Raw genomic sequence first — 25,504 nt, 5'->3', positions numbered from 1 at the left:
CAAAGTACTCAACATCTCTGAGCCCCATTTTCTGGGCTGGTCGGTGAGAATTCCATTCTTCCTTCTAGGTGCATGGTAGGCTTGCACTGTTGGTCCCCCTGGGATTAGGAGGGGTCACGCGCTTGCGCTGGCCAGTGAGTTGAGAGTGGAAGCAGACATGTCATTCCTGGGGAGAAGCCTGTAAGACAGTTGCCGTCTTGCCTTTTCCCTGAAAGATGACAGAGTCGTCTGGTCCCTGAGTGAGGAGCACAGTTCCCGCCAACCCGAGTCACACGTGGCATCACCATGTTGTTTGCAGTCATTAGGATTTGGGGGTTATTTATTGCTCGGCGTGAATTCGCCCATCCTGGCTGATGCTTCCCAGTACGCATAGTGAGATGGTAGGATTTACCGCCATGGTTGGTGTGGGGATTATCAGTGCCCAGTGGCTCTTACTACTCTCATCCCGTCCTCACGGCTCATAGCAGACCCTCCACCCGCACCTCACACGCAGCTCCCTCTCGCCCATGGTGCTCCAGCCAGATTCACTTCCCCACCCTGCCACTTTCCCTCTTTTACTGTGGAACACTGGCTCCATGGTGTTCAGACTCTCTAGATTGTTCCGCATTTTTTTCCTCCAACTGGAAACAGAATTTTAGAGCTGAAAGGGACCTCCCCTCTCTAAGAATCTGCAGAAACAAACCTTCACCTCACTCCCCAGCCACCAAGCATCCACAGACACCGTGACGTCCTAGACGCCATCAGTACCAGTTCTGTTCCTCCCTGAGGAACTGAGAGCTGTCATAGACACTGTCTTCTCCGGCTGTCAGCGTCCATCTCCTAAGGACGCCTGATCACCTCTGGCCCCAAGGAGCCTGTGGTCACTCGGCTGCCCCCACACTCAGCTCGGACACCTCACTTCCTGCACCCTCCACGGTTCATGCTAGCACTGCTTCCTACCCATGAACCTACATCTTCTTCTCCTTTCTTTTCCCTTCTAACCATCTCCATCCCTACCTCAACAGTTTGTTGAAACACCAGGCAGTCACAGCCCCCTGGGAAGCCTCAGCAGACCACTTGTCTTCTCTTGTTCCTGGCTAACGGCCAGTTATGCAGGAAAACAGTGAACGGTACAGACCTGCGACTCCATGCTCTGTGTGTTGCCTGAAACTGAAATAAGTGACTTTTTCGGAGCAGCTGGCATTCGTGTGCACCCTTACTTCTCAGAAACCCCTCCTCCCATGGCCTCTGGTTCTCCTCCTGGCCGCACTTCACCTCTCTCTTCCACGGTTCACCGTTCTCTGTCCACTCATTTAGCTGGCCATCCCCAGCGTTTTGTCCTTGGGACTCTTTTTTTAAAAAATAAAATTATTATTATTTTTAAATTTATTTTTGGCTGTGTTGGGTCTTCGTTGCTGCACACGGGCTTTCTCCAGTTGCAGCGAGCGGGGGCTACTCTTTGTTGCAGTGCGCAGGCTTCTCATTGCGGTGGCTTCTCTTGTTGCAGAGCACGGGCTCTAGGCGTGCGGGCTTCAGTAGTTGTGGCACGTGGGCTCAGTAGTTGTGGCTCACGGGCTCCAGAGTGCAGGCTCAGTAGTTGTGGCGCACAGGCTTACTTACTCCGCGGCATGTGGGATCTTCCTGGAGTAGGGATCGAACCTGTGTCCCCTGCATTGGCAGGTAGATTCTTTTTTCTTTTTTTTTTATAAATTTTATTTATTTATTTATTTATTTATTTTTGGCTGCATTGGGTCTTCGTTGCTGCGCGCGGGCTTTCTCTAGTTGCGGCGAGCGGGAGCCACTCTTCGTTGTGGTGCACAGGCTTCTCATTGCAGTGGCTTCCCCTGTTGAGGAGCACGGGCTCTAGGCGTGCGGGCTTCAGTAGTTGTGGCACACGGGCTCAGTAGTTGTGGCTCACGGGCTCCAGAGCGCAGGCTCAGCAGTTGTGGCACATGTGCTTAGTTGCTCCGCGGCATGTGGGATCCTCCTGGGCCAGGGCTCGAACCCACGTCCCCTGCATTGGCAGGCGGACTCTCAACCACTGCGCCACCAGGGAAGCCCTGGCAGGTAGATTCTTAAACACTGCGCCACAGGGAAGTCCCGGGACTCTTTTGTCTACACCCTTTCTCCCAAGGAATCTCATCTACCCTACGGCTCCTACTACCATTTAAGTACAAATGACACCCAATGACCAGCGCCAGCTTCTCTTTAGACAGAGCTCTAGAAGTAGCTATGCGGAGTCCCATTAGACCTAGGGACACCTTAAACTGAACACAGCCTCAAGCAAATAACTTTTCGCCTCCGACCCCAAATCTGTGCCGTCCCTTCTATTTTGAGCTGGCTTAACGGCACTACCGTGTACCTGTCTCCCGACTTAGAAACCTCAGTGTTTTTCTCACCTGCTTCCTCTCGACCCCTACAAACAGGTGCCAAATCTTGATGCTTCTAATTTTGAAGCAACATTTTATTCTGTCTCTCCCAAACTCTATGCTACTTAAAATAGGCTCAGCATATCTTCTTTGGACTGTTTTTGCAACCCGGTCTGTAATCTGTTGTCCTGATAACATTTTCCCCCATCCACGTTCTCTAGCTTGCCACTGTCGTTACAGAAAACAAAGCTAGTCAGGTCTCAGTGTAAATGCTTCTGGAGGCTCTGTAAGCCCAGAGGGAAAAATTCCAACTATGTTGTTTGGCTACAAAGCTCTTAACCTCCTGGCCCATCTTCACCTTGATTCGTTTCGTGCATTCACATGCTAGGTTCCTGTCCCTCCCAGGCCCACTGCTTCCAGCACAGACTGTGCACTTTCCATATATATTTTGTTTCGAACTGTCCCCTTTCCTCCTCTCTACGCCTATTCACTTGAAAACTTCCTATATCTGTTAAAACCAAGTTTAAGCATCACGTACTTGGCGAAGCCTTCCCCAATTCTTCCAATTCCTCCACTGCTGTTCTGCTCCTTTGGCTCCCAGGGCACTTTAGATTTGCTGCAGACTACAATGTGCCTCTTCATTCTTCTATTCACATGTTTGTCTCTCACCCTAGATAGACTGTAAGCATCTGATGGTCAGAGAACTGCATAAAAGTTGTTTAATAAATGTTGATATGTGAACGCAAAGTTGTTTTTGGTACCAGTCTCTTCTTTTCTTTTCTGTTCTTCTTACTGCATCTGTAAGAGGCAATCAACCTGAAGTTAGATTTTTCATGCCTCTGGGCTCACCGGCTAGAGCAGGGCTGTTCAATCATATAGCCACCAGCCACATGTGGCCACTGAACCCCTGAAGTACAGCCAGTCCAAGTTGAAAGGAGCTGTAAGTGTAGAATACACACTGGATTTTGAAGACAATATGAAAAAGAGAATGTAAAAATATCTCACTAATAATTTTTTAAATTACTCACATGTTGAAATGATAGTATTTTGGATACACTGGAATAAATAAAATGTACTATTAAAGTTAATGTCACCTGTTCCTCTATCTTTAAAGTGGCTACTAGAATATTTGAAAGTACATATGTGGCATGCATCATATTTCTATTAGACATTTCTGTACCCCTTCAATCCATCATGTAGATCATTTCTTGGTGGTAAGCCTGTCTTTTTTTTCTTCTTTCTTTTCTGAATCCTTGCAGTGGGGGAATTTTCTGGGGGAAAAGACACTAAAAAATAATGTTTGTTAACTGGTTACTGCTGGACTGACTTTCCCAAAACACCCTCCCCCCTTTTCCTCCATGCTACTCTCCTAGCTGAAGAATCTATAGGTTTTCTATTGTGAGGCCAGATTGCTTTGTCTGGTGTGGTAAGCCTCCTTCAATCCTGCTGCATTTGACTTAGCCGGCCTCATCTCTCACTTATCCTAAGTAGCACCCTGTCCTCGCATCTGTTTTCCAAGCTACTTGAAGTCTTCGTGTTTCTGCGTCTGCTGGTCTTGCACAGAATCTCCCTCCCTGGCCCCCTTCTAAATCAAGCCAGCCTTCAAGACATGGCTCCTAACTTCCACCTCCCACATGAGTGTTTTTCTGTTTATTGGCACTCACCCTGATGTCCTCCTAGTTACTATTTGTTAGAGCCATGCAGTTTAAGCTGTAATTTGTTCATTTACTCGGCATCCGCACTGCCATCACCATTCAATGTAATTCCACAAACATTTTTCTGTGCCAGAAATGGGGCTAGGTGAGCACTGGGGCGGGGTGGGGGGAGGTGGTGTCACCTTTCTGCAGGGCCTGGGCTAGGAATTGGCCCTATAACGCACAGATTCCTGCCCAGGGCCTTTCTTAGCGTCTGCCCCACCACAGGCAAGACCCATGTTTATTCTGATTCCATAAGCCCCATGTTAGAAATTGCTAATAAGCCACAACACGCCAAAACATTCACCCTCCCTCACCCAGGGTTCATATCCCACGGGCCTGAACTGGGCAGCTATGGGCTCCAATCAAGAGTGTCTTCTTTCCCTCGTGTTCTTCTTCTTGCACTAAAGGTCACTGTTGATCCAGCTTCTCCTTAAAGCGACACGGCCCAGGGCCCTTGGTTCCACGGCCACGCTCCCTCCCCTCCTTGTGGGAGGAAGGCCTTACTGCTTTGGGTCTGAACCTCAGCTCCTGCAAGCAGCAGCTCGTAACCTGGCCACGTGCCCTCACTCCTCCGGGCCTCACGGTCCTCCTCTGCACCACGAGGAAAACACTATCAAGAGGGCTGTTAAAAGGATTAGACGACTTAACAGTTCGTGGTGTGGGACTCGAGGGACATTGTTCCAGCTAATGGTTAAGAACTCTCCAGACAATAGGGGCTTCTTAGACAATGGGTAAATTTCCAGGATGTCCGGCCCCCTTCCGAGAAGGAGGGAAATAAACAAAATGTAAAAAAGGTATCTGTCAAAGAACCAATCAGGAAGCCTGGGACAGGTTCCCTCTCTGGTCCGAACAGAAGCTAAGAACCTATCATTAAAAAATCACAATTGAATCCACACTTTGCATAACAGGAAATTGAGACCTATAAAAATGCATGTTCACGCCCTAGGGGGGTTCCTTCTTCGGCCTCCTGCGTGAGGACCAAGGAACCCCGGTGCACCGGCCTTCAATAAACCTCTTGCGTTTTGCATCGGCTTCCGACTCTTGTTGTTTCCTGGGCGAGTCGAAACTCCTAGGAGACCGCGAAGGTCTAACATTGGCACAGAATGATCATCAATCAACGCTGGCCCTCAATACACGTCACATCCCCTACAATGTAAGAGGCGGTTTTGTCTATTTGATTCCATGCGGGTCTCTAGCTTCTAGGCCGGTGCCTGTTTCCAAAGTGCCCGTGAAGAAACGTTGAATGCATGAAAGAATCCACCCGATCACTTATTATTTCTGCCTTTCCAATGTCGTGCCGCAAGAGCAGAGGCAAGGAAGCACATGGAAAGGTCTTCCTTTAGCGGGTCGGACCCGAGGCCCCCAGCGATAACCGTATCTGCAAAGCGGGGAAGCCCATCGCGGGCAGCGCGCCGCGTCTTCCCGGAACAACGTGGGCGCAGGCCCGGAACGAAAGCACCCGTCTGGCCCGTTTCCCGGGAGGCCCGGCGCATGCGCAGAGCGCCGGCGCCCGTTCCTTCCTTCCGGCGGCGCCGCCCGGAAGCCTCGGCCCCGACTCCTCCCCCTCGCCGGCTCGGCTGTGGGTGCGGAGCCGGCCGGGTGAGGAGGCGGGTTAACGTCGGCGCTGTCGCCGCTGCTGCCGCCCCTCCTCCTGTTCCAGCCGCCGCCGCCGCTTCACGGCCGAGTTCTCGCGGCCTCGGCGGCGCCCGGCGTGTCCAGCTGCGCGGCCCGCACCCGCGTCCGCCCCGCCGCCGCGATGGCGACTCGCTCGTGCCGGGAGAAGGCGCAGAAGCTGAACGAGCAGCACCAGCTCATCCTGTCCAAGCTGCTGAGGGAGGAAGACAACAAGTACTGCGCCGACTGCGAGGCTAAAGGTAGCGCGGCGTGGCCTTCGGGGCGGGGTCGGGGCCCCTCAGCGACGCCCCGGCGACCCGGGCACGGCCGGAGCGGGCGGCCGGGCAGGTGCCTCCGCGGGTGGGGCCGCCGGGCGGGCCGCGTCCTGCGCTCGGGCTGCGGCGCTGGGCGCCCGGGGCAGGGCTGACGGTGCGGTGGTCGGAGCGCACCGAGTACGGCAGCCTGGGCGGGCGATGAGGGTCGGAATTCATCCGTAGTGTGTTCTAGTCTGGCTTTTAGCCGGAACCAGGAGGAATTTCATTATGTGAGTCTCTTGGACGCTGGGCTTCTGTTCCTGAAGCCTTTAATTCGATTCTCTCCGACCACCTAGCTGGGGGGAGTATATATGTGGACACTGGTTTGTATGCCCCTTAAACGTTAAAGGTGCAGTTTCAAGATGCAGAGACGAGAAGAACCTAATTTTAGTTTGTTCAGTTGGAGGGCTTTTGCCTCAGCCTTTGAAATAGAGGCGCTATTTTTAGCCTGTATGTTTTGGCTTTGGAGATGTGATGTATATTTAATGTCTTATAAGTAATCTCACGGGAAAAATGTTTCAGAGTTTTTTAAAAACAAACCTGTCCTACGGCTTGGCAGTAAAATCTTGCTTATATGTAGGTTTGGTTGGTTTGGTGATAGATCGGGGGTTCTCCAGAGCAGCAGTCAGCCTTTGGGAACGTCATTGAAGATTTCTGCACTGTTTGGCCTAGACCTTTCCTGAAGCTTTCCTGTTCTTCCTCGATAGTGTACAAACAAGTCACGTCTCAGTGGGCAGGTAATGTTTGATGAGACAGCCACACAGCATCGGCAGGTTCCTCTACTACAGCTCCTGGGCTACTGGGAGGTCCCGTGGCCAGACTGCAACTGGACCATTTGATGAGCACTTTTCAATATCCTAGTAGGTCGATTGGACCAACCTTATATTTACCTTTCAGGTGATGAGTTGGAAACGCCTGACTATTGCACTAATATTTGTTTACCTGATATTGATTATGTGTGTGGTTTTCGGGGAATACTGTTCGGTACTGAGGCTCAGTTGCTCACTTACCACTGCACTAGTAAAACCCTGGAAAATGGGCCTTCGAAAGGCCCGAAAAAGGAAGGAGCTGAGGTTTTATAGTATGCATTTTGAGTAATAAGTAGGATAGTTAGATAGAGATGCTAGTAAGCATTACATCTCTTCATTAAAAGTTGAATAAGTTCCAGCAGTTACTTTCCTTTATGTATAGAAATCATTCAAAAATAATTTTTGTTCGAGTTTCTTTCCGCCAAAAGGTATTTTGTAAAATCAGATTTTAACTAATGCTTCCTAAAATAATTTATAGGTTTAAAAAAAGCTATTATTTACCACATGTTGACATTTCCGTTTATTCTTTTTGGGGTGGGAGAAGGAGAATCAGGTACTTCTCAAATTAGGACCAAAACGTTACTTCTTCTGACCGGAGGCATAGGGAGCGTTAGTTTTGCTCACTAGTTGGATAGCCACTGAGGTCAGCAGATATGTATTGAATAGATGTCTTTTTTATTTAGTTTTGTTTGGTCTTCTGTTTGTGGGTTTGTTTGTGTTTGAGAAGTGGAGAAGGTGGGAGAGAAGAGAGTAGTACCAGGTGCTCAAGGATGTGCTGTGAAAGGCGTGACCACCACAGTCATGATTTAGAAAGGTCACCACTTTTTCCTGTTGCTGATAAATCTAGAATAGTTTTAAAATGATCTAAATTATTTCACTGTTTTATCTTGATCCTTCAGGGGAAAACATTACGGTTCAAACTACTTGTTGGTTGAATGAGACTTGATTTCGTAGTTGTCATAATTGAAAAAAATGACATGATTGGGCAGTTGCTATGAGTAAATGTATTTTGTAAAGTTTTTGAGTCTTTGGTGTGATCCAGCTCCATTAGGGAGCTCTCTTAGTGGAATTCTTGGCTTATTACATGATTTTGGATCCATTACTATGTATGCCAGGTGACACAGTACATGTAGATAGTGGAATTCTGATTATATGTACTATTGTTTTTTTTTTTTTTTTTTGCGGTACGCGGGCCTCTCACCGTTGTGGCCTCTCCCACTGTGGAGCACAGGCTCTGGACGCGCAGGCTCAGCGGCCACGGCTCATGGGCCCAGCTGCTCTGCGGCATGTGGGATCTTCCCGGACCGGGGCACGAACCCACGTCGCCTGCATTGGCAGGCGGACTCTCAACCACTGTGCCACCAGGGAAGCCCATATATGTACTTTTAAAAGACATGCTAAAGGTCTTATTTTACAGCTCAGTTATTGTAAAGCAGTTCCATATTGTATATATGAATTGATGTTCTCCTCACTGCCTAATAAACTGTATCAAGCTTTTCATATACTTTGAAGCCACTTCCCAGTTAATTCAATTTTCTTTCTTAAAAAGAATGCTTCCTCCACAGTTCTTTGTACCAGAGCTAAAGTTTAGGGCTAGAGATCGCCCTATTCTGTTGCCTTTTACTAACCAGCAGAAGTCTGTCATTTGGGTTGTGGAATTTTCTTACTGAGTCATCAGTGTGTGCTTTGATAGTATTTGGGAGGTAAGGAAGGAGAAAAGGATGGCATAGGTGCCAGTTTCCTGCTCTTGGTCCTACTCGTAGAAAATCTGTTGAGAGACGGGAGAATAGGACAGGTAGATGGTACTGCCCTTCCTCTCCCTGGCCTCGTTTGGGGCTCCGTGGGAGTTTGAAAGCAGTTCTGTTGCTTGCCGGTTGGTGGCGCTTCACGGAGCCGTGAGGATTTGGAGCCAGACCCTTGCCGACTTAAAAGTTTACTTTTCAGCGTTTAAAGTTTCGTTTGTGGTTAATGCTAGCTTTGATTCTGAGCACTTACGGGTTGGCATGAAAATGTGTCTAAGTTTTGGGGGGTCAGAAGCAGAAGGTGTTTGAACCCTAGAGACTGCCTGGTGTGGAGAGGTTAAGCTCTTGGCCCAGATCACCCACTCATTTCTTCACTCCAGACATCTTGACTTGAGGACACACTGCTGCGCGCTGTATTGGATTAGAGGACTGAACATGTTCCTAAGACCTGAAGGAGCTTGTTTAGTAGGGGCTGCATTTTTGCGCATGAATAATTCCAAACCAGTGTGCCCAGTGTTAGAATAGTGGTTGTGAGGAGTGCCGCCCTTGCCACTTTGGGCTGCTCTTCTCCTTGCACCCTGACTTTTGTGCCTTGGTTGTCTTCACAACTCCTAGAATGCTGTGTCAGGGCCTTTGCACATGATGTTTCTTCTGCCTAGGAAGCTCTCTAACAAGTTTTTACCTGGTCAGTTTACCTATCTTCCAGTTTCTGCTTAAGTGTCTCTTTAAGGGAAAAGATTCTCCTTGATCTTCCCAGGTTAGGCGAGGCTTCCGCTTATACATGTGAGACGCACCCTGAGTCCTTTATTACACTTACCACAATTGTAATTAAACATTATTTGGGTAGTTATTGGGAAATGAGGGGTTGGGTTGTAGCTTAAGAGGGAAGAGACCTCGTCTGTCTTGTTTTGCCTTGTAGGCCCAGCCCTTGGCACAGTGGGTGACATATAGTAGTTCATGCGACTCAGCAAATATCATTTGAAAGAGTGGATGTGAATGAGCACGGAGCTGAGGGCAGGCGGCAGGTGTGCGGACGTGAGCGCACATTTGGGCATGAAGACCAACCCGTTGGGAAAGACTCCCAGAAGCAGTCTCCTTTGATCTGGCTCTGAACGTGGGTGGGACTTCATCTACCAGGTGGAGAAGGAATTAAAGGGCACAGTCAGGTTTATAAAACAACACGAGAGGTTTCCGTACAACCCTTTTTTAGGTAAAGTGTTTTTAAGTATGCTCAGCTTTGGTGGTGGCAGGTCAGAGGAAGAGCTGGAGTGGTGAGAGTTGGCTGGCAAGTCACCTGGTTGTAACAGTGGTCCCGGCAAGAGTGTAAGAGGACCTGAACTCTCTTAATGTGAATGTACAGACCATAGGGCAGGAATGTCAGACCATAGGGCAGAATGTCAGACCATAGGGCAGGAAACAGAACCACCGTAGCTGTCATATAATTTCTATTAAGAGGCCGCTCACGGCATCGTTGAAAGGGCTGGAGGAACAAAGTCAGGGAGCCACTACTGGACTTCTGGTTTCAAGGGCACACGCTGTTGCCCCTGCCACCACTGCCGTGCTGCTTCTCCCCCCGAACTGATCGGAGAACCAGGACTGAGGCTGCTGCAGCCAGTATCTGTTAGATGTTTTTGTCGGTTGCCCTGACTGTAGAAAGATGGCCTCTGCTGCGCTGTGCCTTCCACGTGCAGACCACTGGCCGACCTCATTGATATCCAGTCCCTTGCCTTCAAGGGAGCCTTTTAGCTTTCTAGCCTCTTCACAAATTAGAAACGTGAAATGGAGATTGTGAGGCCCAGTCCTAGAGTCCACTGTGGGTAGCTGAGGACGGGGAACATTTTTCATTAAGTGTTTGATACTTAAGAGTTCTTATATAAACCTATTTTAAAGCAATTCTCGGGCTTCCCTGGTGGCGCAGTGGTTGAGAGTCTGCCTGCCGATGCAGGGGACACGGGTTCGTGCCCCGGTCCGGGAAGATCCCACATGCCGCGGAGCGGCTGGGCCCGTGAGCCATGGCCGCTGAGCCTGTGCGTCCGGAGGCTGTGCTCCGCAACGGGAGAGGCCACGACAGTGAGAGGCCCGCGTACCGCAAAAAAAAAAAAAAAAAAGTAATTCTTATTAAAAAGTAAAGTTCACCTTGAGGTGTTTATGATGATGTTGATGCTTGTAGGATAAATTCATGTAAACAGAAGTCTGTGATTATAATTCATCTAAAGAGACCTGCCAATCTAAAAGTTCCCCCAGAATGCTAAACTTCAGCCTTACGGGTCTGTTCGTTTAATTTTGTGGATCCCGAGGTTTTCCTTGATGATGTGCAGAGTTCTGGTGTTGGAGCTGCGATGGAAACCACGGGTCTCTGACTCATCAGTTTATAACTTTGGCTGCATGTGGTCCCCTGCTTTTCTCCTCCCAGTACTACTTCTTTGTCTTTTTTAAAGATTAAAATGTTCTTTCACTACTTGATTTCAGTAATTAAGTAAATTTACATCTCCTTAATTCTTGCTGTACAAGATACGTATATTGCCCTTACTGACCTGTACAGACTTGAACCCATGCTTTCTATAAGGCAAAGTCAGATATTTGATATTGTAATTATACATTGACACATTATAAACTCAAGCCTTTTCCTCCTGCTGCTACTGCTAGTGTTTTCCCTGGATAGGATCAACTCATTTTTCTCTCCATTTCTCAATAGGAGAAGATCAAAGAAACTTGGAGGCCATTTTGTTTAATTTGTAGTTATTATCGAAAGTGTTGCCTGCCTTACATTCTGACCACTTTAAAGAGTTGATTTAACAGACTTAAATTTTGTTGGTAAGTCAGTATTTTCTGGTCACTGCAAAGATTAAGCATCATGTCAGGTTCTGTCAAGCGTGCTAAAAGGTTTTGCATGTGGCACACAAAGTAGTTAGGGATCTCAATAGATATGAAACAATGATCAGTTAAATACGAATCTATTTGTAGATTATAGGTTCATTAAAAATTTAATATGGGGAGAACTCACTGTGACTTGGAGAAGGTAAAACTGTAAGGTTGGAAGTTCAAATAAAAACAAATAATATTACATACATACAAATAAATTATATAGTGCTTCCTTCTTGCCAGGCACTGGTGTGATCATATATCTTACACGTATTAATTAACATGTATAATAAATCCTCAAAACAATCTTTTGAGGTAGGTAATATTATTCTGTCTTACAAGTGAGGAAACTGAGGCACACAGAACTTAAGTAACTTTCCCAAGGTCATACAGCTCGGAAGTGGTAGAGCCAGGAAGTTTTTTTTTTTTTTTGGCTGCACCGTGTAGCATGTGGGGTCTTAGTTCCCCGAACAAGGATCAAACCCGTGCCCCCTGCAGTGGAAGCGTGGAGTCCTAATCATTGGACTGCCAGGGAAGTCCCAGGAATTTTTTCATTAAAATTTTTTTGGTGGCTACCATGTATTTCAAGCACTTTTCTAGGAGCTGGGAATGAATCAAAGAGCAGGTAGGTGAGGTCCATTTTAAAGGATCTGTTGGTCTGTTGGAAGCAGGACTGATTGCAAGGCTGGCATCGGGCCGGGGGGTGGGGGGGGTTGGATTTGGGAAGGGTCTCACCACCCTAAGTGATAAGCCAGTCACTGTGGCTAAACTCTGCATACAAATAGTGTGGTTTATGCTGAACACCTGCCTTCCTTTTGGGAGTCTGGAAATGGCATGTGTGGTAGGCAAGCCCCTGGGCAAAATCCCTCGGCATGGAGTCTCTAGTGAGCTTCCCTGGTTGGTGACACTTCACACCTGTTGTGAGAACTCATTGCTGAGAAGCATATTCAGTGCAGCTCCACTGGAAGGGGACACCTGCACGTCTGTGCCCGATTTCTCCGCGACTTCGCTCCTTGTACCTTTTCCTTTTGCCAGCATGCTTGGTGGCCTTCTGCTGTAATAAATCACAGCCATGAATACAACTGTACGTAGAGTCTTGTGAGTCCTCTTAGTGAATTACCAAACCTGAGGGTGGTCTTGGGAACCTCCCAACATAGTTGATAGTGTGTATTTTCCTCCAGTATGTTAAGAGACCATGTCGGCGTCTCAGCTTATCTCAGTTTGGTCTAGAGCCCAGCCTGGGGGTGCAGCCCAGAGGAGCAGGTGTGAGCGTTAGGGGAAATTCCGACTTTACTGGGATGAGATAGAGGTGGGAATCTGGACTGTAGAGTCAAGATTTTGAACCCAGGAGATCTAGCTCCAGAGTGTATGTTGTTAACTGCATGTTCCCTGCTTGAAAGAAAACATATGCTTTTGCAGTTGAAATTCTTGATAGAAGAGGTTATTTTGGGGAAGAGATTACCACCTTCAAGCTGACTTAAGGTATTTCTCAGAGAGATTATTGCCAAATGTATGCAAATGTGGACAGTGTTTAGTAAAGCCAGGTGTGAGTCTTAACAAGCTTTGCCTCTAACTTGCTTGGTGAACCTGTCCTTGTTAAGCCTTACTGCAAAGATTTATTTCATCTCCCTCATGGTCTGTGTTATTTCCTGAATTCCCTACCTGTGGTCACTTCTATGTCAGTATTTACTATTATTGTTAATTTAAAAAAATTATATTATTGAGGGTGTATAATTATTATTGAGGGCATGAAATAGTTTGGGGTCTTATTGAACTTTGGATCATGATCAAACCTTTATACTGTTTAAAAACTTTTCACTGATGACTTAGGTCTTGCTGAGCAAATTTACTTGGTTATTAGTTTTAATTATTTCAAGGCATATCATGTAACTAACAGGAATATTCCTCACTGGTTGAGAGGTCCTGTTGTGTGGAACGTTTTCATTTTAATGCTTTCTTGGAGTAGAGTAAAATCAAAGAAATACCCCCTCTTCCAGTCAATTACTAAAGCCAAGACATGCTTTCATTCATCATTTTAAAGAAAAAACCTATAGGTATATTACATTTTCAATTACTTGTGTACATTTATCAATGTCAGTATTTTTTGCCTAAGGTGTTAGGTGGAGTTTTGTTAACTCTGAATGGCATTTAGCTATAGTATCATATAGAAATGATTTTTTTGAAAATATTTTACTTAAAACAGAGCTTTAGATGAGGTGCTGTTGGAAATATGTGCTATTTCTTGTTCACATGTATTTTGAGTGGTAAACGTGAGGACTCTGAGGGTCCAGAGGGGAGAGAATTATAAGCTTTCTAGTAATCTTCTATTCTCTTCGACATCCTCCTCTCCCCAACAGCTTTTGGTCTTCGTTTTATAAGAGATCCAAGTGATTGCTTCTAAGAGTGATTGATGACAGACCGTCAGATGTCTGCCATTGATCTTTTGTAAAGAGTGCATTTCAAGGACCAATGATCATCTTGAACTCAAATTTAAAAAGAAAATAAAAGGAATTTTTAAAATTGTGTAGCAGATCGTATTTAGGATAGCTTTATCTTCCAATATAAGAAAATCTATAAAAAAATTGTGGTTTAGTCTGGACTTTTTCTTAAAAAATTGAAGTATAGTTGGTTTACAGTATTGTGTCAGTTTCAGGTGTACAGCAGAGTGATTCAGTTATACATATGTATATTTTTTCAGATTATTTTCCATTATAGGTTATTACAAGGTGTTGAATTTAATTCTTGTGCTATACAGTAAATCCTTGTTTTTTATCCATTTTATATAAAGTGGTTTGTATCTGTTAATCCCATAATTCTAACTTGTCCCTCCCCCACTCTTCAGTGACCATATGCTTGTTTTCTGTGTTTTTGAGTCTGTTTCTGATATAGATTCATTTGTGCTACTTTTTATTTTTTAGTTATTATTTTATTTTTTGGCCGCACCGCACAGCTTGTTGGATCTTAGTTCCCCAACCAGGGATTGAAACTGTGTCCTCGGCACTGAAAGCGCGAGTCCTAACCACTGGACCACCAGGAAATTCCCAATTTGTGTTTTTTATTTTTCAGATTCCCCATATAAGTGATGTTATGTATTTGTCCTTGTCTGACTCACTTCACTAAGTGTAATCTCTAGGTCCATCCACGTTGCTGCAAGTGGCAATATTTCATTCTTTTTTTGGCTGAGTAATACGGTCTAGTTTTTTTTTAGTTCATGCATTTCTACTCTTGAAAGTTGCTTTTAGCGTAGGGTGGTGATGGTGCACGGTGCCAAAAAACTAGCAGAAGTGTGTTTATTGAAGTGAAATGATCATTCCTGGTATATTAATTTCCTGTTGCTGATATTAGAAATTATCACAAACTTAGTGACTTAAAGCAACACAAATTTATCATCTTATAGTTCTGGAGGTTAGAGTCCAGAATGAGTCTTACTGAGCTAAAATTAAAGCTGTTTCTTCTGGAGTTTGTAGGGGAGAATCTGTTTTCCTATCTTTTCCAGCTTCTAGAGGCCACCTGAGATGTTTGCCTCCTCACGCCTTTCCTCCATCTTCAGGGTGTCATCTTCAGATCCTTTCTCTCTGCCTCTCTGCTTCTGTCATTGCTGTGATTACATTGACTTTACCTAGATAATTCAGGAGAACACTATCGCATGACTTTACCTAGATAATTTAGGAGAACACCAGTGTCCTTAATTATTCCTGCAAAGTTTCTTTTGCCGTGGAAGGTGACATATTTACAGATCCAGGTATTGGACATCTTTGGGGCCATTATTCTGCTTACCACAAGTGAATTTGTGATAAACTTGTATATTGAACCTAGATTTTTATAATAGGTACTGCTCTGGATGTACTTAAGAGGGCATAGGGTGGTGAAGTGAGTACAGTTTAAATTAGCCATTCTCACAGAAATTATTCTTAAACTCTCATATGCACACAAGAGTCATTTAACGAACTCTTTGCAACATGACCATTTATGTAGAAAATCCTTAGAAATTTATAAAAAAGGTATTAGAACCAGTACTTGAGTTTTCAAGGTTGCAGGAATCAAGGTGATTATAGAAAAATTAACTATTTCTATATACCAGCAACAAACAGTTGGTAAGTTGAAATAAAACTTACCATTTGCAATTGTAAAAAAATATGAAAATTTAGTGATAAATTTAACAAAATATATGCAAGACTTGTATGCTGAAAACTACCACAGATTGCTGAGAGAAATTAAAGAATACCTAAAGAAATGGAGAGATGTACCATGTTTATGGATTAGAAGACAATCTTTTTAAGATTTTAGTTCTCTCCACATTAATCTGTAGATTCAGTATGATCCCAGTAAAAATCTTAGACGGCTTTTTTGGTAGAAATTGATAAGTTGATTCTAAAATTTATAATGAAATGCAAAGGAGACCCCCAAATCTGAACAATTTTGAAAAAGCGAAAGAACATTGGGTTTCTTACACAACCTGTCTTCAACAATTAATATAAAGCTACTGGGCTTCCGTGGTGGCACAGTTGGTAAGAATCTGCCTGCCAATGCAGGGGACACGGGTTTGAGCCCTGGTCTGGGAAGATCCCACATGCCACGGAGCAACTAAGCCCATGCGCCACAACTACTGAGCCTGCGCTCTAGAGCCCGTGAGCCACAACTACTGAACTCACACGCCACAACTACTGAAGCCTGCGCACCTAGAGCCCGTGCTCCGCAACAAGAGAAGCCACTGCAGTGAGAAGCCGGCACACCTCAACGAAGAGTTGCCCCCGCTCGCCGCAACTAGGGAAAGCCCGCACGCAGCAACAAAGACCCAACACAGCCAAAAATAAATAAATAAAATTAAAAAATATATATATAAAACTACTGTAATCAAGACAGTGGTATTGGTCTAAGGAGAGACATAGATCAATGGAACACAATAGTCAAGAAATAGAGTCACATATAAGGTCAGCTGATTTTTAACAATTGCCCAGGTAAATTCAGTAGGGAGAGGATAATCTTTTATACAACGACAGAATACTCCTCGACCTTTAACTCATACTGTGCTTGAAAATTAACTTGAAAGGAGTAATAAAAGTTGCTGAGATCTTGGGTTAAGCAAAGATCTCTTGGATAGGCTACAAAAGCACAATCCATAAAGATAGAATTGAGAAAATGAACTTCATAAAAATTAAAAACTTTTGCTTTTCAAAAGACACTGTTAGGGGCTTCCCTGGTGGCGCAGTGGTTGAGAATCTGCCTGCCAATGCAGGGGACACGGGTTCGAGCCCTGGTCTGGGAAGATCCCACATGCCGCCGAGCGACCAGGCCCGTGAGCCACAACTGCTGAGCCTGCGCATCTGGAGCCTGTGCTCCACAACAAGAGAGGCTGCGATAGTGAGAGGCCTGCATACCACGATGAAGAGTGGCCCCTGCTTGCCGCAACTGGAGAAAGCCCTCGCACAGAAACAAAGACCCAACACAGCCAAAAATAAATAAATAAATAAATAAATAATAAAAATAAAGGAATTCCCTTAAAAAAAAAGGACATTTTTAAAATGAAAGAGAAAATCATGAACTGCAGAAAATATTATATCTGATAAGGACTCTTATTTAGAATAAGAAAAAATTTGTACTAGAATGTTAATAGCAGCTTTAATTCATAATAGCCAAACACTGGAAACAATCCAAATGTCCATCAGTTGATAAATGCATAAACATACTATGGTACCTCCATACAATGAAATAATACTTTGCAATATAAAGAAACAAACTAGTGATACAGTCAGTAATGTGGATTGATCTTAAAAACGCTATGCTTAGTGAGGAATCCATACACAAAAGACTCCATGATATATGATTCCAATTATATGGACTTCTAGAAAGGTAAAACTTATAGAAAATAGATCAGGGGTTGCCAGGGATTGGGGGTGAGGGAGGGTAGCTCATTTTACTTTTCAAAAGTAAAATGCTGTACCAGTATGTTGTTTTATTCATTTGGCGGTATAACAATTGCTGTAGATTATATAGCAGATTCTAAATTACTTTAAAAGTCTGTACAACATATACACTCTTGAAGTAATTTTCCTCTTCCATGGTCTGAGTAAAGATTTTGCAAAAGTAGTACTCTTTCTTTTTTTTGCGGTACGTGGGCCTCTCACTGTTGTGGCTTCTCCCATTGCGGAGCACAGGCTCCGTGGCCTTGGCTCACGGCATGTGGGATCTTCCCGGACCGCGGACTCTCAACCACTGCGCCACCAGGGAAGCCCAGTAGTAGTCTTCTTGATCCTGGCTTAAAGGGTAAAGGATCCTTGATTGGTGTCCCTCCCCCTCCCCCTCCTCTCCCCCTCCCCCTCCCCCCCATTTTCAAGTCTATCAGAATACTAATGAGTACTTAAAAATAGTTTGGAAATTATTGGTTTAACCTTTTGTTTTTTCTTGGGAAGTCATGTTATTCATACAAGGCTCTGAAGTTCCTTATGGCGCCTTTAGAATGTCAGTTTTTTGGTGCCCCTAGGGTGCAGGATTTTCTATTAGGCACTATGATAATCTGTAGGGATGTAATGCAAATACAGTGTATAGATAAGATCACCATAATATTCACCAAAAGAATGCCACTTAGTACTGTGAACTCTGAGGAGCTCTATGGTGTTTTCATTCTGTGATGTTGGAATTTATCTGTTGTGAGACCAGTGGCCCGCTTCCTAAGACTTGGAAATCATTATTTGAAGGAAATTCAAATCATAATAAGCAACCTGGGACCCTTGGAAGTCTTCAGTTGCTTAGGTTCCCTCCCAGCTTAGTAAAGCACTTGAAGGCAGGTCTATGCCTATGTATCTTTTCCTTCTCCAGAAGGTAGTTAAGTTGGATTGTGTCTTTATTAGTTGTGTGTTTGCTGCAGTTTCTTGAAATTTGTTGAAAAAAATTAAAATTTACTTGTTATGTGGTTGTACATATAAGGAATTCCCCTGTCATAGATTCCCTGATTTTAATGGCGTTCTGTTGTACTCTGCAAAGATAAGTTATTGCTCTATTAATATGCCCTTTCAGCATCTAGAGTTTGTAATCACAGAGGGGTTTTCCTTAAGTTTATGGCTTTTCTTAATAATTCTTTGCTGCTGTTGAGTAAAATTCTATTTTTTGGCTCAGTGGAGATAGCGTACTCCACTCCAGTATCAGGGCTCATGATAGTAAGACATAAATTTGAATAGATATCTCCGAACAGAATTGTGCATTACATTTGATGGCAGACCATGGGGCATGACCTTGATAATAGGGAGCTGTACCTGCCAGTCTTAAGAGTGTGAAGAAGTCACGTCTTACATAGATGGTTAGATTCCAAAATCAGCTTTAACTGTGCTTTACACCCCCTCAGAGAACAGTGCGTATGATTTTATGTCTGTAACCCTGGATAGTTATTCTTATGAAAACTAAAATCTCAGTATGTTAGAAGAGTTAGACTTTCATTAAAGGAAAGAAGAGGGAAAATTTCTGCATTTTAAACTGTTCTACTTAAAGTTAAATATCACGTTCCTAATGGTGAGTGGGGCATAGGTGGATATTCCTCAATTGTTTCTCCTTGATGGTGATGTTTCCTGTATACCATTTTCATATTAAGCTTGTATAATCTTAATAAACATGTTGATAAGTTGATAGGATTATCCATGATGGTTTTTGCATGATATAATGCATATGAAGCATTTATACAGAGTCTGATATATATAAGTAGTCAGTAAATGTTGGATGTGAATCCACAAACAACCTTGCTTTTTGAACAGCAGAGAAAGGAGTGTGATTGGAGATAAACTGAAATGTGTGTAATTAAAGTCAGGTTCCTGAAATCTCTTAATTCTTAAGAGATTAAGAGATCTGTTGTCTGCCAGAGTGAGTTTTGAAGATAAAGAGAAAGCAGGTGCAGTCCTGTGTACAACTTCACTGAACACTTCAACCACATCCATTTTACTAGGTACTTAAAGAGGAATCAAACACGGTACCTTCTCTCGAGGTGCAAAATTGTGCTGTTACTCTGCTTGACCAGAGCACTTAGCCATGTCAGTTCTCTCTCCCATGAACAGAGTCTTTTCCTGCTTTCATATAAGTACTTTGTGAGATTCCACAGCAATCCCAAGGGCATAAGAATTCCCACATTAGAGATGGGAACCCTGAGACTTTAACTTGGTCAGAGTTGCTTTGGTGCCAGGATTCTGACTGATCTCCGACGAGACCCTCCAGGCCATTGTGCTGCTTCTCATGTGAGATGTTTGTCTTGGTGTGCTGGAGTAGACCATGAGGGACTTTAAGAAACTGCTTTAACCACTTCAGATGCCCTGCTGGAGCATGGCATCTCCATGTCTGCTTTCTGCCGACTTCTTGTGCCCACCTGCTGGATCCTTCCTAGGACCTGCAGGAGGAAGGAAGGTGGGCTAAGCTTCCTTGGAGCCCCCTGAGGCGAGGCTTAAAGGGCTCCTGGTTTCCAGGGGAAGGAGTGTTGGGGGGGGATTGTAATCTAGTGGTAGGAAAGTTGACAATCTGTATTTGTTTTATTTCATATTTTGTTTTATTGTATCTCATTTCATTGTATTTTATTTCATAATTCAGTAAGAAAACTGTACTGATGCTCTCTGTTCCCACCTGGAAGGATTTCAGAGTAATTCAGATGTGGGAATGAAAGCTTGGGTGCCAGAGGGAGACATTTTGCAACTCACATTTAAAAAGACATGGCAGTCTTGTTAACATAGTGATATAAATGCTGAAGAGATTGTCATAGACGCACAGTTTTAAAGTGCCCTTTATAGCTGAATTTTAAAAATAAAGCAAAAAATACTTTTTGCTTTCTTTTTCCTCCCAATTACTTTTTAAGAGAATTGTCCAAGGTTTCAGATGTAAGAAAATTGCTTCTTCCTCCTGATTTTGGCTAAGTTTTATTGTTGTGAAAATTTTCTGAATTGTATTTAACATGTTTATAGATGTAATTGATTATTTCAGAAGGGTTAACTTTTTGATGTGGTTATTATAGGAAGTAAAAGAAAAAGATAAATTCTATTGAAATATTTGATACAGATACTTTCTCTTCTTTGTAACGTGGTTTCCTCTTCTGTTTCCATTAAATTATTATTTTTTATGTAAAGGTCACAAGTCTGTTGCTGCTATTACTTCCCCCGTATTGTCACATTCAAATAAATAATTTTTCCCTGTGGAAATTGTGCTCAACTATTGTACAGAAGCAGTTTTCCCTCTCATTATTGACTGAAAATTAGTTATTTGGAATTTTTTAGTGGAGACAGCGGTTTCACTTCCGTAGATAAGACAAGGCTATCAGGTGGTTGCCTTCTTTATTGGGCTTTTATCTCTTGTCCCACATTTAGGCAGTTACACTTCTGATTGTTTTTAACTTATTTGTTAAAGTATGCCTGTAAACAACAGGAAACAGTGAGTGATTTTTACCTAAAATGTTTTTCTAGTTTTCAAAAAATAGTGGAGGGGACTTCCGGATTTGGATGTGGCTTCGAGACTGGAAGGAGGTTCAGGTGTCGCTCCGTCCTAACAACAAGGAAAAGCTGAGCAGGCTGAACAATCAACAGCTCTTCTTAGATCTATCAGAAAAATGAGGTCGTAGGGCAAGCTGCTGTCCCCCAGATTGCAGAGACAGGTGAATACAGAGAATCACAACTTCCATCACAACTCTGGGAACCAGTACTGAGCTGGGAAAACGCAAACTGCAATAGATGAATTGCTGGAGGCTCCCCCTGGGGGTACTCAGGAGGGCCAAATATGTCTGTGAGCTCAACCTCAAGGGGCTCAGCGCAGTGCATGCCGGAGAAAAGCTCCTAGTGCTTCTGGCAGGAGGAGGGGAGAAGGAACCATTTTGAAATGCACCACAGCAGTCTGTTCTTTTTAGCAAGGTAGGCCCTCGGGAGAAACTATTTAAATAGAGCTTAACTGACCCCGGGAAGGAAGTACCTAACTCCAGGCAGCTCTAGCCTTTCGAGTGATAGAAGGGAAATCCCAACTCCTGCCTAATCTAGCCGTCCTGTCCACCCGAAGGAAGGGGGCGGGGCGGGGGTGGGGGTGGGGGTGGGGGAAGAAACGGAGAAGGTTTGTGACGTTCCCAGTACAGAGGCAGAGACTCACTGGCAAACTGAAACCTAGTCACAGGGCTATAGCACGCTCCACTCGCCAGCCCCTCACCACCACATTGCTGAGGCCTATTTACAGCAGTTTCTTTTACCCGGGAGGGCATGTCCGGCCGTCAGGTAAAAGCTACAAGGCATACTAGAAGGCAAAAAAATCGTTGAGGTTCTTAAATTTCATAGTGAAACTGTTATCAGGTATTCGAAGTATGGTGATAGTCTGCAGCCCACACCTCGTGAGATATAAATGTAATTGGAAAAACCTGGAAAAATATTTTCATATGTTTAAACGAATGTATAAAACACATGTATATATTACTTAGTATGTAACGGCTAAAGTTACTATATGTTCAGATTGAATAAGCTTATTTATTCACATCAGATCTATACTAAATTCCTTTAGTCTAAAAGTTTTTATAGAGGGAGAGTATCAGTCCCAAACAATACTTACTGATCCGCCACAGCTGAGTAACAGATCTTTAGACCAGTACCACTCAGCTGAGCTTTAATCTTTATGGTACACCTTGAATATTTATTTTCAAGTTACTTTTAGAATTCACACAAAGTAAGGAGCATTATACTGATCAGAAGACATTTCATATATGTATGTGTCCCCTGAAAATACTTAAAGTAGAGGTTGTAATTATTATTTATGTTAAGCCTGGGTTTAACATCTCTTTACCGAGTCAGTGGTAAGGAAAAAGCTGGGAGTGGGGCTCTTCAAAGTTAAAAGGCACTATACTTTTTGAAAAAGTCCTTTACAAAAAAAATTTTTTGGAGGCATATTTTTGGGAAGTAGAATATGTACTGAGTATTAGAGGACATTGAGAACTTACTGTTAATTTGGTAGGTGTGGTAATTGTGGTTATGGGGAAAAAACATATTTTTTAAAGCTTCATACTGAAGTATTTAGGGGGGTGATGTCTTTTGCCTGAAATTACTTTAAGAAGCTTCAACACACACAAAAGATGAAGATGGCAAAATATTAACAATTATTGAATCTGGGCAGTGGGTATGTGGGTGTTCACTATACTATTCTTTATGTATTTCTGTATTTGAAAAATTTTCATAATAAAAGTTAGGAAAAATTTCTAGTTTTTGTGCCTAAGGAATAAACTCAAACAAGCCATCAGCAAATAAGGAGGACCCTTCTGGACTTAAAAAATGTTCAGTTCACTTTGCTGTGCAATTTTTTTTCTCTTCAGTTAGAAGACTACATTAGTCATCTAGTCTTGACTGACAGTATGTGTCTGGACATTTATGTAATCTCATACCGAATGACTGTTTTTCAACATCCTATCAGCTATTCTGAACATGCTGGGAGTCTGTGTAAACATACCAAGAGAACAAAAGAAGTTAAAAAAAACCCTTCAAATAAACTATTATTACAAAGACAGTGATTAGGCAGTAAATAAATTAGCTGTTGGCTCTTTATGGTAGGCCCTACTCATTTAAGGATGCTGGATCAGAAAAAGGATTATCATGGAGCTGTTTGCGTACTGACTAGCTGTTAAGAAAGTGTTTGAAAATGTAGTGATGAGTGTGGTACTAATTTCTCTTCTTCCTTATCCTGTTTTTTAAGAACACAATGAATGGCAACAAACCATGAAAATACACCAGAACCTCTAATGCTGATCCCTAACTTATATTTTATCCAGGGGTTACTTAAAGAAGTATTGGGAAGCAGCCGCATAGCACAGGGAGATCAACTCAGTGCTTTGTGACCACCTAGAGGGGTGGGATAGGGAGGGTGGGAGGGAGACGCAAGAGGGAGGGGATATGGGGATATATGTATGCATATGGCTGGTTCTCTTTGTTGCACAACAGAAACTAACACAGTATTGTGATGCAATTATACTCCAATAGAGATGTATTAAAAAAAGTATTCATTTCACATGTATTTTCTGAGCACCTCTTGTGCGTAAGGCATGGCTGCTCATTGCCATACAAATTGACGTTGTATAAGGCGCTAATGAATCCTGACCCCAGAGCTGTCTGTATTTAAGACTTTCCATCGTAGGGGATAGAAAAGGAACTAGAGTTAACCTAAGTAAATCAGCATTGAGCGTTGTTGTTTGTTTGATCAGAAGAAGAGGGAGGCTTGCCCCCCCCACAGGACTCAGTTCTTGAATCTCTTTGCTTCCGTTTGTATTCTCTTCCTTGCCAGCCTCATACAGTCTCTTGCTTTTAATTATTGACTGTGAGTGGATGACTTCCTGATACATATCTTCAGACTAAAAACTTGATGTCATCCGAGAACTCCATACTCATATATCCAACTGCGTGCGTTGTTCATCCAGCGGCTCGAAATTAACATGGCTTAACTTAATTCTTCATCTTCCTCCTCCAGGCCTGCTCCTTGGACAGTCTTCCCCATCTTACTGTGCCCTTTTGCTCAGCCCCCAAACTTTGGAATTTTCCCCATGTGAACTGCAGTAGTCTCCCAATTGGTCTCCCAGCTTTATTCTTGCCTCTGTGGCCGGTTCTAACCCAGCTGCCAGAATGATCTTTAAAAAGTCAGGTTAGGTAGTCAGATCATGTCATTGTTGTACCGGAAACCCTCCATTATTTTTGTCTGTCAGAGTGAAAAGCCAAAGCCCTTAGAGCAGTCCACACCGCCCTCCCTGCCCCTGAACTTACTAACCAGGCTTCTGTCGCAGCGCCTTCACACTTGATGTTCTCTCTGCCTGGAGTGTGCTTCCAGATGTGCATATGGCCTGGCCTCCGCTTCTAGGTTAGGTTAGGTCCTCACTCATTGTGTACTTAATTTTGTTTAATATTTGTCTCCCTTTCTAGGGTGTAGGAAGTCAGGGATTTTTGTCGTGCTTGGTAAATATTTGTTGAATGAATAAATGTCCGATGAGGGGGAGAAGCATGTTCGGCACGAGAACGACGTGTGCTGCCAGTTTAAGACGTTATTTATGAAAACTGAATAACCATGATACAAGCAGTATCTGAAAAGCTGATTTATCTCAGTGGTTCTTGGAAGTATTTCATGCAGTATATTAAGTGTTTGATGAGGGTCTCTGTGACTTTGGTGATTCTCATTCTGGAAAATAAGACCTCACTCAATATTTTTCTTTTTCTAACTTTTTCTTTTTTAGCTGATGTAAAACTTTGTGTAGTCAGATTTATAAAAGCCACTGGTTTTTTTTTTTTTTTTTGCGGTATGCGGGCCTCTCACTGTTGTGGCCTCTCCCGTTGCGGAGCACAGGCTCCGGACGTGCAGGCTCAGCCGCCATGGCTCACGGGCCCAGCCACTCCGCGGCATGTGGGATCTTCCCGGACCGGGGCACGAACCCGTGTCCCCTGCATTGGCAGGCGGACTCTCAACCACTGCGCCACCAGGGAAGCCCAAGCCACTGGTTTTGAATACCAGAATCATATATTCTTTTCGTATGTAAACAAGTTGAGGTTGTTTTAGTAGGGCTTCAGCTCTGAAAACAGAACACTCCGGGTGTGTTGGCAGAAATGCTTTACTATAGGAAATTAGGTGCTTGTGAAAGGCCTAGGAGGGGTGGAAGAGCCAGTCCCAGATCACAGAAGGGCTGACCTGCCAGGGAGCCGCCAGCCCAAAGGCTGTCCCTGGACTGCTCAGTGTGAGAAAGCCCCAAGTTAGCTGTGACCCTGGGACTAGAAAGCTGCAGCTGCCCTGGTACCCCTACAAGCCGTTAGTGGAATGTGGGGTGTTCCCGTCATCCGTCAGAACCGCTGCTTCTCACCCAAGACTCAGCTGGAGACTAGACATTCTACCTTCTGGTTTTCTTGAAAGGCAGAAAGACAGCCAGAAAGGCAGGAAGATAGTCTCTACCTCACTTTTGCTTTCAAGTACTGCATGACTGCATCCAGTTGGTAGAAACTAATTCTCGTTTGGAAGTCTAACTACAAAGGAATCTGAGAAGTAGAGCTTTTTGAGCTTTCCGTCCTCTGGCACCCCAGAAATTGGGAGGGGTTGGGCGGTTGTGTGAACAGATCAATATTGTCCCCATGGCCCTGTCTTAGCTGGTTTCAGAGTGAGCAGAAG

At 44.0% G+C, this 25,504-nt stretch overlaps 1 protein-coding gene across 5 annotated transcripts in view; it reads left to right on the top strand.

Annotated features, from left to right (window-relative positions):
* Nucleotides 1-5,614: 5,614 nt before the first annotated feature.
* The window catches only part of SMAP1 (small ArfGAP 1), a 150,110-nt gene continuing 130,220 nt past the window's right edge, over nt 5,615-25,504 (top strand). For 4 of the 5 annotated variants that reach the window (XM_060167540.1, XM_060167543.1, XM_060167539.1 and 1 more), the window contains exon 1: nt 5,615-5,919. In XM_060167540.1, coding sequence (XP_060023523.1) covers nt 5,802-5,919 — 118 coding nt within the window. In that variant the 5' untranslated portion in view covers nt 5,615-5,801. The remainder of the gene's footprint in view (nt 5,920-25,504) is intronic. The other variant, XM_060167541.1, reaches the window with a different exon arrangement.

Source organism: Lagenorhynchus albirostris, chromosome 12 (genome assembly GCF_949774975.1).
Source record: "Lagenorhynchus albirostris chromosome 12, mLagAlb1.1, whole genome shotgun sequence".
Classification (NCBI taxonomy): domain Eukaryota; kingdom Metazoa; phylum Chordata; class Mammalia; order Artiodactyla; family Delphinidae; genus Lagenorhynchus; species Lagenorhynchus albirostris.
Note: the sequence above shows the minus strand (reverse complement) of the source record. Positions and strands in the feature narration are given on the sequence as shown.